Source organism: Notechis scutatus, chromosome 16 (genome assembly GCF_049901735.1).
Source record: "Notechis scutatus isolate UNSWTSFEM ecotype Mainland chromosome 16, rNotScu1.2, whole genome shotgun sequence".
Taxonomy (NCBI): domain Eukaryota; kingdom Metazoa; phylum Chordata; class Lepidosauria; order Squamata; family Elapidae; genus Notechis; species Notechis scutatus.
The window spans coordinates 5636577-5650000 of record NC_142024.1 but is presented as its reverse complement, the minus strand read 5'-3'; the positions used below and the strand labels follow the sequence as shown (position 1 = coordinate 5650000).

The window sequence follows — 13424 nt, the reverse complement described above, 5'->3', positions numbered from 1 at the left end:
CAGGAAACCCTACACCATTTCAGACCAGTGGTAGTCCAATCTCTTTCTTAAGTTTGCTGAGTTCTTCATTTCTGGTGGGTTATTCTTGTTTGATTAAGGCCAGTCAACTGGCTTCCTCTGCAGAAGGAGAAATCGAGATTCCTTTTGAAAAGTGATTCGGTTTTCCCAGATTCGGTGAAGTTGCGCACAACTTCTGTGTGTGCGACACTACAAGCCTCTCCTTGAAGATAGGAGCCTTCTACAACCAGATGTGGGGCCTCACAGCTGCCTTACTCCCCAGGAAGGCCGAACTAACCTCTCTCTGTATAAAAGCGAAATACCACTCATGCATCATCACAAAATCTCCAGAACTATAAAGCCTACCAACTTGAAATTTAGCCCGTATGTTCCTCTTAGGTGCTCACTAAGAAAGGATTTTTCAAAATGACCATCAGAGCCATTAATATTTCCTATATTATTATTATTATTAACACGCTCTGATGCTAAGGAGTTCTACTCCCCCTCCCCACCTGAAAAAAAATCTCTTCCAAAGGCAAAACGCAAGCGGAGGAGAGGAGTTTCCGTTTCAGTTTCACAGCACCAAGCAGCTTTAGTACAGAACAGTTGAGCTAAGCCGTGCCCAGGCTCCTTGCTGTCTCCTTCTTGCTCACACAGCAAATACTGCTTCAGTTTCCAAACAGACCTCAACTCTCTCCCACACTGACAGGACACTAGCCAGATGAATCCCGATGGATGGTGGTAGGCAGAGGCAGAATTTTTTTCCCCCTTTTTTCTCCTCCCCAAAAACTAAGCCGGACGACATAGTTTCGTAGCAAAGCATGGGTATCGAGCTAATAAAAATTAAAATCAACCCCAGGCTGCTTTATAAAAAAAAAAGCCATGATAATAAAAGGCTAATTTTTTTTCCAAATCAGAATATATATATATAGAAAGAGAGAGATGGCGTTGCTTTCTTTCGGTAAAAAGGACACCTTCATCTCTTGTGTTTTTCAGTATGCAAATGTATTTAAATCCAGCCAGTTCAAAGCCAAACAGTTAATTAAAAGATTGACCCTCCTAGGAAATTATAGCAGGGCTTCTTCCTTGTCCAGCAGGCCTCCTCTTTCCCCGCTCTTTGTCCCGCCCGTTATCTGCCCGATCAGTCGGGGCCTTTATGCTTCAGCCCGAGGAGGAAGAAGCGTGCGTCCTTGTCGCCCCATTCAAAGACAAGCCAGGAACGAAGATTTCCTGCCCGCTTGCGGAAGGATTGGAAGGGGGTCTTTAAAATGGGGAGGAGGAGGGGGGGACTCTGGACCAAGGGGGCAGAGGCTGCTTTGCAGGCCGGAGCGGAGGGGTTGGGGGTTGGGAAGGTCCAGGTTGGGCGGAGGAAGGGCCTGAACCACTGGAGGGGGGGGAGGGTATCCAGGGTGCAAGGGCCCGCAGAGCAAGTGCTTGCAGAGTTTCAGGCTTCCTCTTCTCCTTTGGCAGGTTTGGCACTAAGGATTTCTGCGACGCCCAGTGCGACTTCCTTCACAAGGTGCATTTCCACTGCGTGGTGGAAGAGTGCGGTGCGCTCTTCAGCACCGTGGATGGAGCTGTGAAGCACGCCAAGTAAGTCCCAGGCATCGCTTCCCTTTAAAGAGTTAAAGTCTACAAGTCATAAAGTTGCCAAGTTTGGGGACCCCGGTGTAGATCCAGGAGTTTTGGGCAGCCCCCTAAATTGGCAGGTGAAGCTGAAGCTCCCTGAGATGAATGTCACCCTGTATGTCATAAAGGCGTTTTTTAATTTCTGTGAAGCTGCCCAGAATCAGTCTTAGGAATTCGCCAGAAGCACCCCTGTTTAGAAACAAGCAGGAGACCACTAAGCGATGCCTAAACAGGGCGACTGAATGAGCTGCTCTAGCTGTCCGCGTCTATGGCTGATGAATCTCTCTCTCCCTCTCCGTCTCTCTCTCTCTCTCTCCTCACTCTTCTCTGTAGTTTCCATTTCCGAACAGAAGGAGGCGCCGCGAAGGGAACCTCCGAGCACACCTTCCCGACTCCGGCAGAGAACAAGACCTCCATCCCCCCTTCCTCTCCATCCGCCACGTCCGCCATTCTGGCCTCGGCCACGGAGGGGCCCACCGCGTGTCCGGCTAGCGTGCCGTCCGCTCCCACGCTCCTGGCCTGGAAACAGCTGGCTTCTACCATGTCTCAGCTTCCCGTCTCGGGGCCCGGGCTGGCCACCTCCCCGATGGCCACCACTTCCCTGGAGAACGCCAAGCCACAGGTCAAGCCAGGCTTCCTCCAGTTCCAAGAGAAGTGAGTGGCTCTTTTGGACGGACGATGTTGGGATCCAGGGGTTGGTGACCTGGGCTCGAGGTGTCCAAGGGAGGCTCTTTGGCCACTGGGATGCCCCCAACTGGCTAGGGTGCTCCGGGAGGGGAAGCCGGCAACCGTCTGTTCTGACCCAGCTCCCCAAACACGACAAACCCTCTGAAGTGAACTCAAAAGATTCCTTTATTAGGAGTGGCGGCAAAAAATTTATCTCTCAGGATAACAAGTCTGTCCATCCGGAAGATAAATAATTGTCTCCCACATCTATTCATCTCTGCCCCCTGCCTTTTATCCCCAGAGTCTGGTGGGGCTTCACTAGCGGCGGTAGCTATTCCTTCCCAAGGACCGGCCCATTGATTTCCACTGCTCTCCTCTCCTCTCCACTGCCTTCTGTGCATCCGCAGTCAGGCACTGGACCCGGCTGTTCCTCCTCTTCCTCATCAGCCACCTCCAGGCCTGGGAGTCTCCATCTGAGGGCTGACGCCATCTGAGGGCTGACGCCCAGGCCCCGCCTTTGTCTCTCTGCCAGCTCCATTCCCTCTTCCCCCTCAGGGCTCCCAGGTTGCCTTGATGGTGACCCCACGCCTCCTCCTCCTCCTCCTCCTCCTCTGATTTGTCTGCTGGAGGAGCCACCAGCCGACAGGCCACAACACCGTGCCTGTTAGCCTCGAAGGGCTCATTTTGGGTCTCTCCTCCAGCGATCCTTGCCTGGCCACGGACTGCAAGTATGCCAACAAATTCCACTTCCACTGTCTCTTTGGGAACTGCAAATACGTGTGCAAAACCTCGGGGAAGGCCGAGTCCCACTGCCTCGACCACATCAACCCCAACAACAACCTGGTGAACGTGCGCGATCAGTTCGCTTATTACTCCCTGCAGTGTCTCTGCCCAAACCAGGTAAGACCCCCACGGAGGGTCCCGGGAGAGAGAGAACAGGAGGGGCTGGGATGCAGGATCTCCTGGAACACGGGGGCCTGGAAATGGGGGAGGGGCTTATCTCACAAGCCTGACCCTCCCTCCCTCCCTCCCTCTCCTGCCTGCAGCACTGTGAGTTCCGCATGCGGGGGCATTACCACTGCCTTCGCCCCGGCTGCTTCTTCGTGACCAACATCACCACCAAGCTGCCGTGGCACGTGAAGAAGCACGAGAAGGCTGAGCGGAGAGCCGCCAACGGTTTCAAGTACTTCACCAAGCGGGAAGAATGCGGCAGGCTGGGTAAGCGGACGGGACGGGACGGGACGGGACAGACACACATCGATGAGCCACCGCTCGCTCGCTCGCCTTCCCTTCCAGCTTTCCTTCACGCAGCTTAAGCAGGCCCGCTGGGTTTCCCCCGCCCCAACTTCTCTCTGTCAGGTTGCAAGCAATGCAGTCGTCATAAAACAAACTCGATTCCTCAAAGGATTCATTGTATTCTAGTTTAGCCTGAATTTAGTTTGGTGGTGGAATCGTACGAGTTCAGCCGGACGCTCGTTTTATTCAACTTGAAGTCGTCCCTTGGATCAGCTGCTCCTCCTCCTTCCCCGATAAGCAGCTGGAGCTCAAATATTAAGTATCCCGGGCTGTGACGCCGGGCAAGGCCGAGCCCACCAGCCTGTCTTTCCTTCTCCTGGACTGGGGCACAAACCCTTTCTTGGACCCCGTTGGCCGTCGCATCCCGAGGATGGAGAAGAGAAAAGTAGGAAACCACTCCGCCGTTCTTTGCTAGTCCTTTGTGCCAAGAGCCCGGTTTTCACAGCGAGGCTCACCCGGGACATCCTAGAATAGAAATATATTGTTGTCCCAGGATTCCCCAGGTGGCCCCGCCTTCAGCTTGGGCCTCTGCTGGCAGTGAGGGCGACCCTGCCTCTTCTGAATGCCAACTCCCTGGCGAAGCAGAGGCACATCAAAGCGCCCAGCATTGCATAGAGGCAGCGGGTGTGGCTGGCAGCTGCGTTGGCCAGTCATAAAGGTGGGGCCAGGCCTCCCCCTCCTGCCCCAGTTCACTGCAAGTTTTCTCCTGCAAGAGAAAAGGAGACAGCTCGTCAGGGGAGGCTCAGAGGGACCCCAAATCTTCCTTTCACCTGCCACTTCTAGATACCGCAGGGTTCTGGAAGGATGGGGTGCCCTTCGCATGCCTGGCATCCTTGCCCCCCTTCTAAACCCCACTCAAGGCTGTGGATCGGGGGTAGGATTCAAACATGTTTACGGCCGGTTCTGTGGGCGTGGCTTGGTGGGCGTGGCAGGGGAAGGCTAGTGCAAAATCCCCCTTCCCTCCCCCACCTCACTAACCTGCTTTCCAGCTCCGTTCTCCTGGGCAGGGCAACCCAAGGAAACCCAGCCGATCAGCTGGGACTCAATGGGAGGCAGAGAATAGAAGGGACTGGCGGGTTCTCTGAACGACTCAATGTTTCCACTACTGGTTCTCCAGAACCGGCTGTAGACCCACCTCTGGTGTGGATGGGACAAGGGTTATGCGCAAAAACACCCCAGACGATTCAAAAGGACAGGAGAGGTGGAAGAAAAGGGCTACTCCATTTTGTATTTCCAATACAAAATGGAAATATTGTTTTTTTCTTTTGAAAACGTTTGGCTTCTCCTGCAAGAAGCTTCTTCAGTTTTTCTGGAGAAAACCAAAACCGAAACGAAAGAAAAGTCCATTGGCCTTTTTGGAAAAGCAGCTTTGAGGGCAACCCCGATTTTGGATGACTTGAGGATCTGCACGTAGACTCCATTTTGTCCTTTGTCAAGCATTTCAGCCCTGGGGATGATCCCAAGGCACAGCTTGTAACCGGGGCAACACGACAACAAGGCCCTGGGCCAGCCCTCACCTGGTTCCTGGCTCGGGAAGGCCAAGAGGCTTGGCGGTTGGCTGCCACTGTCCGGCACATCGCCGGGCCACGCAAAACCAGCCAAGGATACCCGACCCTCGGCTGCCCCAGCAACAAGCAAGCCTGGGCTCACCTGCCTGCTGCCAATCATCTTGGACGGACTCACCCCCAGCAGAGCAGAGAGCAAGGGCTGGAGGGAGGGAGGGGGCATTGTGTGGGGGGGAGAGGAGGAGAGGATCTCCAGATCCTTTGGGCAATGCCCTTCCGGTGGCAAAGCTCGGTTGGCAGGCTAGCTTGTAAACAGACCTGCGGTCAAGCGCGGCAGGAGAGCCCTCCGTGGCTGGAAGAGCCCGTGGCTTCTGCATCCATTAATTCATCCCATTGCCCCCCCCAAAATACACCCCAAGTCCATCAACAATTTGGGGTGGGGGAAAACCACAGGGGCCTTTTATGCCCGCCTTTTCCCTGGCAGGTTGCATTTCAAAGCCGCTCCAGCTTTCGGGTGGGCTACGGAGCTTGTCGTGGGGAGGGAAGAGGAGGGTGTGTGTGTGGGGGGGGGGACACGGACGGCTGGTGCCTGTTTTTTAACCTCCGCTGCTTTTTAATTGATGGCTTTATTATGCCGCTTCTGACGAGATGTATATGGATTTTGGATTTTATTTGTGTTTTCATTGTATGTCATGCTGAGAGAGTATTTGCTATAAGGCAACTAATAAATCTTGGAAATAATTAAATAAAAGTTATAGCAGGCAGCATCCAAGAGGGCCTCTCTCTCTCTCTCTCTCTCTCTCTCTCTCTCTCTCTCTCTCTCTCTCCTCTCCTCCTTCTCTCTCTCTCTCTCCCCTCTCTCTCTCTCTCTCTCTCTCTCCTCTCTCTCTCCTCTCTCTCTCTCTCTCTCCTCTCTCTCTCTCTCTCTCTCTCTCTCTCTCTCCTCCCTCCTCTCCTCTCTCTTTCTGTGGGAAAACAAGGAATGCCACTTTTTAAGACGGCCCCTGGCTTCGGTAATTTTCATAAATTTAAAACGGCTTTCCAATTAAACCCTTTAAAAAACTGATCCGTTTTAAATTGTCCAACCTTGCCAATTAATAAATTCAATGCAGCGGGTTTGACTTCGGTCGTTCGGTAAGTCATTTGAGTTATCTCAGAAATGTCCCTCTCGGTCGACCTTCGCGCCCACCACAAAGGAGACAGGCCGCGGGTGTGTGTGTGTGTGTGTGTGAGCGGGTGGAGACACACATGTCGCTCAGCCTGGGTCCATCTAGGGCTGGATCCCAGGTCGATCTTCCTTTCAGGGATCTCCCTGCTTTGATTTTCTCTTGTGAGGTGGGGGAGGCATCCGTCTTTGCCCCCTTCGGATGTTGGTGCAACCGTGGGGAGGCAAATTCTCAGGAGGGGGAAAGAGTTTCATTCCCAAATTGTGGAAATACCAGGTCCCAGGAAATACCAGCTGATCGTCTGGGTCTCCTTGGGTTGCCCTGCCCAGGAGAACGGAACTGGAAAGCAGGTTAGGGGGGTGGGGAGGGGTTTTAGTAGTTGCCATAAAAAGGGGGGGGGCAAGCAAAAGTACATTCCAACTCTTCTCTTTAAAAGTTTGTAACTAAAATACCAGAGCTTTTGCCCATGAATATACTTAATTGGAGAACATGATTGATGACACCCAGCCTGTGAGCGTGCTTAGTTAGAGAATCTGGTTTATGAGACACCCAGGGGGGAGGAAGGGGGGAAACAGGGTCACAGGGGACTGTAAATGAGGTATTGCCAGAGTTGGCTTCCTACAGGGCCGTGCCAGTACATCGCCTCTAATAAATCCTTTGAAGTTTTTTGAAGTTTGGCTCGAGAATCATGATTCAATTAGGGTGATTGCTGGCATCCTGACAGAATGGAGATTTTGCAGTAACCTTCCCCTGCCATGCACACCAAGACACGCCCACAAGAACCGGTAGTAAAAAAAACATTTTTTGAATCCCACCACTTTGACCCCGTCTGCTCCCCACTCCCAAGACGTTGGCTGCCATCGTTGTGCGACGTGTAAATCTTTCCCCCTCCCTTCCAGGCTGCAAATACAACCAGGTCAACAGCCACTTCCACTGCATCCGTGAGGGCTGCCAGTTCTCCTTTCTGCTGAAGCATCAGATGACGTCCCACGCCCGGAAGCACATGAGGCGGATGTTGGGGAAGAACTTTGACCGCGTTCCCACTCAGGTGACTCTCCCGGAGGATTTGCTTCTCCGTCCCAGGGCTTCGGGGTTTTCAGGGACAGCAGTTGGAAGCAGGAAAGCCTCGGCTGTGTGGGCCATCCAGCTCTGGCTGCCCCCCGCTTTCCACCAGCAGCTGCCCCCCCAGGCCTCCTGACCCGCGTTCGAGGGGGTGGGTAGGACCAGGAGTGGCTTCTCGTGAAGCGGTGAAACCTGCCAGGATCCCAGAAAGCGGCTTTTGGAGGGCAGTGGACATGAGGGGCGAAGTGCCCCCCCCCCCCAAAAAAGTCCCCCATGCCTGGACCCCAACATAAGTTCTGGTTTTAACGAAATCAAATTCAGTTAGAGCTCAAGAAATGAAACGTGGCTTAATGGGATTACCACCCGCGTGCGTTGACTGTCTTTTCCTTTGTGGGATATTAAAAGTCACAATTCCCCTCAGCGGTTTCTCACAGGCCTCTGGAGGGGCAAATACACAACCCCACCCCGAATTTCAGGAGTGCAACACAAGCTCTCGGGCTTCAGGCTAAAGCTCAGGATTGTTGCTACATACTCAGCTTCTTTCCTGCATGGAAAGGGCTGTGCAGCGTCTCCTGTCTCTGTTGCTGTCTCAGTCTCTCTCTGTCTCTCTCTCTCGGGCTCTGTCTCTGTCTGTTTCTCTCTCTCACTCTGTCTCTGTCTCTCTCCCTCTCATTCTCCTCTGTCTCTCTCTCTGTCTCTCTCTCTCTCCCTGTCTCTCTCTCTCTGTCTCTCTCTCTCTCTGACTGTCTCTATCTCTCTCCTGTCTCTCTCTCTCTTGGATTGTCTCTGTCTCTCTCTCTCTCTCTCCTCTCTCCTCTGTCTCTCTCTCTCTTGGACTGTCTCTGTCTCTCTCTCTCTGTCTCTCTCTCTCTGACTGTCTCTCTCTCTCTCTGTCTCTCTCTCTCTTGGATTGTCTCTGTCTCTCTCTCTCTCTGACTCTCTGTCTCTGTCTCTGTCTCTCTCTCTCTCAGGACGCTCTGTCTCTCTCTCTGTCTCTCTCTCTCTCTCTCTCTGACTGTCTCTCTCCTATCTCTCACTCTCTTGGACTCTGTCTCTGTCTCCGTCTCTGTCTATATCTCTCTCTGTCTCTCAGACTGTCTCTTTGTCTCTCTCTCTCTCTCTCTTGGACTGTCTCTGTCTCTCTTGGACTCTCTGTCTCTGTCTCTCTTTCTCGGGCTCTGTCTCTCTCTCTCTCTCTCCTCTCTCTGACTGTCTCTCTCTCTCTCTCTCTCGACTCTCTCTCTCTCTCTCTGTCTCTGTCTCTCACTCTGTCTCTGTCTCTCTCTCTCTCTCTCTCTCTGTCTCTCTCTCTCTTGGACTCTCTGTCTCTGTCTATATCTCTCTCTGTATCCCTCAGACTGTCTCTATCTCTGTCTCTCTGTCTCTCTCTCTCTCTCTCTCTCACACACACACACACCATGCAGGGCAGGAGGTTAGGATCCACCTAACGAGAGGAAGGAATGCCTGCGGCTCCTTTGCTTTCAGGAAGAGAGGCAGAAAGCAGCCAGATCCCCCCCCCCCCAAAGTCACCCCTGCCCCTTCCGTTGTCTTGCTGCAGGTGGTGGGCCACACTGCTAGGAATGACAGCCTCCCACAAGTAAGCAGCCTGGCCCCCAGCCTGGCTTCATCAGGGAATCCTGCCTCCTTTCAGGGAGCCCCCAGCTTGATGGACCCCGAGACGGAGGAGTACCTGGATTACACGGGATGCAGCCCTGGCGCCATCTCCTCAGAGTCCTCGAACATGGACCGCAGCTGCTCCAGCACCCCGGTGGGCAACGAGAGCACCTCGGCAGGTGAGTGTCCTACTGCACACAAAACACACACACACAAAACACACACACACACACACACATACAGCGCCCCGCCTCCGGGCTGGGACTCTGCGAGAAGCTGCGCCCTCTGGGTCAGGCGGTCCTCTTTGCCAAACGTGGAGGGCTCTTGAGTGGCCTCCCGCATGGACTCTTCTTGAGGTGGGACGAGGGATTTGTGGAAGAGACACGCCAGGGTGCCAGGGTGCCTCTGAGGGCTCGGAAAAGCCAAGCGGGGCCCCCCGAAGAGGCTGCCGGGGACAGAAAGTCGATGCCTTTGACTGAAAATCTCCAGCGTTGCACTGATTAACATTCCCCTCCAATGAATCACTTGCAAAAGAGGCCTATGGCCCCCGAGAGGCGGCTGAAGGACCTGACCTTCCGGGAGGCGGTTGGAGTGTCCATCACCACCACCGCCACCCCTGTCCAGGGAATGCCACGGGCCTCCCCGGATGAGCCAGGCCCAAGAAGCTGCCGGTCCTTCCCTGACTTCCCATTTGACCATTCACACACACACAGCCCTCTTGTCTCCCTGGAAGACCTGCTGCCTGCCTGCCCCGGTTGGGGGTGGTCCAGCTGCCCTCATGGAGACCCTCCCTCTGCTGCTCTGCTGCTGTGCTGCTGCTACTCATCACCCTTCTCCATCTTCTCCTCTGCTCTGGTTCTGTCATCGTACCTGTGAATTTGTCCTCCATTTTTCATCGTGTGGCTGACACTTCTCAGGGGGGTCTTATTTTGGGGGCTGTTTCCTTTTTTTCCCCTCTGGTGGTTTTTCTTTTCCTCCTATTTTTTTTCTTTCCACGTTTCTCCAGGCTGCCTGGCTGCTCTTCCTCCTCCTCCTCCTGCTGCTGCTGGTGACGATGTTAGCCACAATGCACCTCCTCCACCATCTCTGCCTCCCTCTTTCTCACAAGCCCTGCTCAGATCTCCCCTCCCCTCCCTGCCCTACCTCTTCTCCCCATCGTGTGTCTCATACTCTCTGCTAAGTGCCACCCTGGGATCCAGCAGGGGCATTGCCTTGCCCACCGCCAGCTCGACAGGGCTCTCACCCATCCTTGCCAGTCCAGTCAAAAGCGACGTCCCGCTAGTGCAGGATGCAGCAGGTAATCCGATCTCCACTTTTTCGTAGCACTACTCCCAATATCCTTCTCCCCCAGCATCCTTGTGTCAGGGTTCCAGCGATTGCCCTAATTAAGTTATGAGCCTTGAGCCAAGCTTCAAAAGAATTCAAAAGATTTATTAGGAGCAACATGTCCGGCGCTAACCCATATGAAGCCAACTCTGAGACACGTGTTTTCCTATCACCTATGACTTTGTTTTCCCCCCCCCCTGAGTGTGTCATATATCAGATTCTCCAAACATGTTGACAGGGCTGGGTGGCATCAATCACATTCTCCAATGAAGGATTTTCACGGGCAGAAGATCCGGTAGCCTAGGCTACAATCTCCACAAGATAAGCGTGGAATGTGCTTCTGGCCTTCATCGGCCGCACTGCTCCCTCAGGCCTTTCCCCCCCTTCCTTCTTCTTACGGCAACTTGGAAACAGGCATAGGAATGATTTACGAGTTGACACATTGGCCAGTTGTCGATAGACGTGAGGCTCCAAAAATGGCCAGCCTGTCTGCGTACTTCCAAAATGGCAGTGGAGTAGGAAGCAGCCCTTCAAAACCTTACAAAAGGTTAGTTGAGTTGGGACCATCCAGGTCTCAGGAGGACTTCCCATTCCAATAGAGGAGAATATTTGTTGCTCAGGGTTCAAACAAGAGGTCCTTGGTTCTCTCTTAAGCTTGCTTGTTTTCTTGCAGACATTCCATGACCCAACTAGGTAATATCATCAGTGCTAGTTCCAAAGGGAAGGGAAAGACAGGGAGGGAGGGAGAGAAGGAAGGAAGAGAGAGGAAAGAAAGAGGGAGAGAGAGAGAAATAGAGGAAGGAAGGAAGGAAGGAAGGAAGGAAGGAAGGAAGGAAGGAAGGAAGGAAGGAAGGAAGGAGAATATTTGTAGATCAGGTTTGATGTCCTTGTTGCTCTCTGAGCTTAGTTGTTTTCTTGCAGACATTTCATGACCCAACTAGGTAACATCATCAGTGCTAGGACCAATGGGAAAGGAGGGAAGGAAGGAAGAGAAAGGAAGGAAGGAAGGAAGGAAGGAAGGAAGGAAGGAAGGAAGGAAGGAAAGAAGAAAGAAAGAAAGAAAGAAAGAAAGAAAGAAAGAAAGAAAGAAAGAAAGAAAGAAAGAAAGAAAGAAAGAAAGAATATATGTAGCTCAGGGTTGACATGAGGAGTCCTTGGTGCTTCTCCTTGCAGACGTTTCATTACCCAACTAGCAACATCATCAGTGCTAGGAGGGAAGGGAGTTTGCACTCATTTTATATTCTACTAGCACTGAACATGTTACCTAGTTAGGGCCATGAAACGTGTGCAAGAAAACAAGCCAGCTCAGAGAGCCCCAAGGACCCCTGACTTCCATCCCGTAGGGGAGCCGCCCCTCCTGGGTCTCGCAAGACCACTCCGCTTAGAGATGGGACTTGGAGTGTGCTCTACCACAACCTGGCAATGAAAGCAAAAGTCCACATCACCCAACATGAGGGGGGTCTGGAAGAAAAGGGGAGTTGGCGTCTCCACAATGCCAATCTCTTGCCTTTATTCCTCAGGGAACACCATCACCATGCCAACGGCTGCGGGGGCCAAGAAGCGCTTCTGGATCATTGAGGACATGTCCCCCTTTGGCAAGCGCCGCAAGACCCCCTCCTCCCGCAAGATGCTGGACGAGGGGATGATGCTGGAGGGCTTTCGGCGCTACGACCTGTACGAGGACTGCAAAGACGCCAACTGCCAGTTCTCCCTCAAGGTCACGCACTACCACTGCACCCGGGAGAACTGCGGGTACAAATTCTGCGGGCGCACCCACATGTACAAGCACGCCCAGCATCACGACCGGGTGGACAACCTGGTGCTGGACGACTTCAAGCGCTTCAAGTCCTCCCTCAGCTGCCACTTCCCCGACTGCCAGTTCTCCGGCAACAGCACGCACTTCCACTGCCTGCGCTGCGGCTTCCGCTGCACCGACAGCACCAAAGTGACGGCCCACCGCAAGCACCACGGCAAGCAGGACGTGATCAGCGCCGCCGGCTTCTGCCAGTTCAGCTCCAGCGTGGACTGCGAAGTGCCCGAGTGCAAATACAAACTCAAGTGCTCGCACTTCCACTGCACCTACCCCGGGTGCAAGCACACCGTGGTGGGCATGTCGCAGATGGACTCGCACAAGCGCAAGCACGAGAAGCAGGAGCGGGGGGAGCTGCCGGCCATCTCTCCGGGGCCCGAGGGTCTCTCCGCCACCCCCATGGAGTACGAGGCCCAGAGCGCTTCTGTCAACCTGGACAGCTCCCTCAACCTGAGCACAGACGCCAAGAGCTCCCTCTTCTTCCTGCAGAACGCAGCAGGCGTGGGGCTCAACGACTCCATGGACCTCAGCCAGAAGCCCCTCGGGGACACAGGCGGCCTCCCTTCCGTCCCGGCAGAGAGCCAGGCCCCTGCCGCCAGCAAGCTCTTCCTGGCCAGCTGCGGCAACGTGGAAGAAGAGGATGACTCTTCCCACGATGACGAGGATGAAGAGGAGGAAATGAACGAGGAGGAGGAGGACGAGGAGGATGAGGACGAGGAGGACGACGAAGAGGAGGAGGAGGACGAGGAGGAAGAGGATCTGAACACCGATTCGGAAGAGTCGCTCCCTGACGCGGAGGGCCCGCCTGCAAAAGACATTAGTGAACTGCAGGAGGCCGTTTCCTCCACTGCGGATCCCAGTGACACTTCCATGCCTTCCGGCGAGCCAGCCTCAGCTCCTTAAGGAGCAGCCACACAGCAGCGGGTGGGCCTGGGGGTTTGGCCTTGGCGAGCGGAGAAAGCAAAAAAACAAAACACACAAAACAAAACTGCATGAACAGGAAACCTTGCTGTGTTGAGGGGAGAGGCAAGAACGAATGCTAGAATGGCCAGCAAGCAGCAAAGCGGACTCTATCCCAGAAGGTGCGCGAGAGGCGGAGGGAAGCACTGATATCTCGGACCACACACGACACGGAGACACGGCGGAGCCGGAGAGGCGGAAGCAGCAGCAGCAGCAGCAGGAGCAGGAGCAACATCCTGGCGATAGGGTGGGCTGGGGTGGGGGCAGCAGGAGGACCCATCTGTTGGGGTGCACATGTTTACAGGGGGGGGGCAGCAGGAGGAGCACGGTGGTCCCGTGATGCAGGCGGACTGACCCTCCCGCTCCTGGATGGATGTGCTCCCCGTGGCAGGA

The 13424-nt window shown here is 54.1% G+C and overlaps 1 protein-coding gene across 15 annotated transcripts in view; it reads left to right on the top strand.

Moving 5' to 3' along the window:
• The window catches only part of CASZ1 (castor zinc finger 1), a 275840-nt gene extending 262780 nt beyond the window's left edge, over nt 1-13060 (top strand). For 6 of the 15 annotated variants that reach the window (XM_087944733.1, XM_087944729.1, XM_087944732.1 and 3 more), the window contains 8 exons: nt 1468-1590; nt 1960-2280; nt 2994-3192; nt 3339-3510; nt 7159-7307; nt 8880-9114; nt 9942-10232; nt 11782-13060. In XM_087944733.1, coding sequence (XP_087800859.1) covers nt 1468-1590; nt 1960-2280; nt 2994-3192; nt 3339-3510; nt 7159-7307; nt 8880-9114; nt 9942-10232; nt 11782-12974 — 2683 coding nt within the window. In that variant the 3' untranslated portion in view covers nt 12975-13060. Of the gene's footprint in view, nt 1-1467; nt 1591-1959; nt 2285-2993; nt 3193-3338; nt 3511-7158; nt 7308-8879; nt 9115-9941; nt 10233-11781 lie in introns of those variants that run through there. The other 9 variants (XM_087944740.1, XM_087944739.1, XM_087944741.1 and 6 more) reach the window with 4 other exon arrangements.
• The last annotated feature ends 364 nt before the right edge of the window (nt 13061-13424 follow it).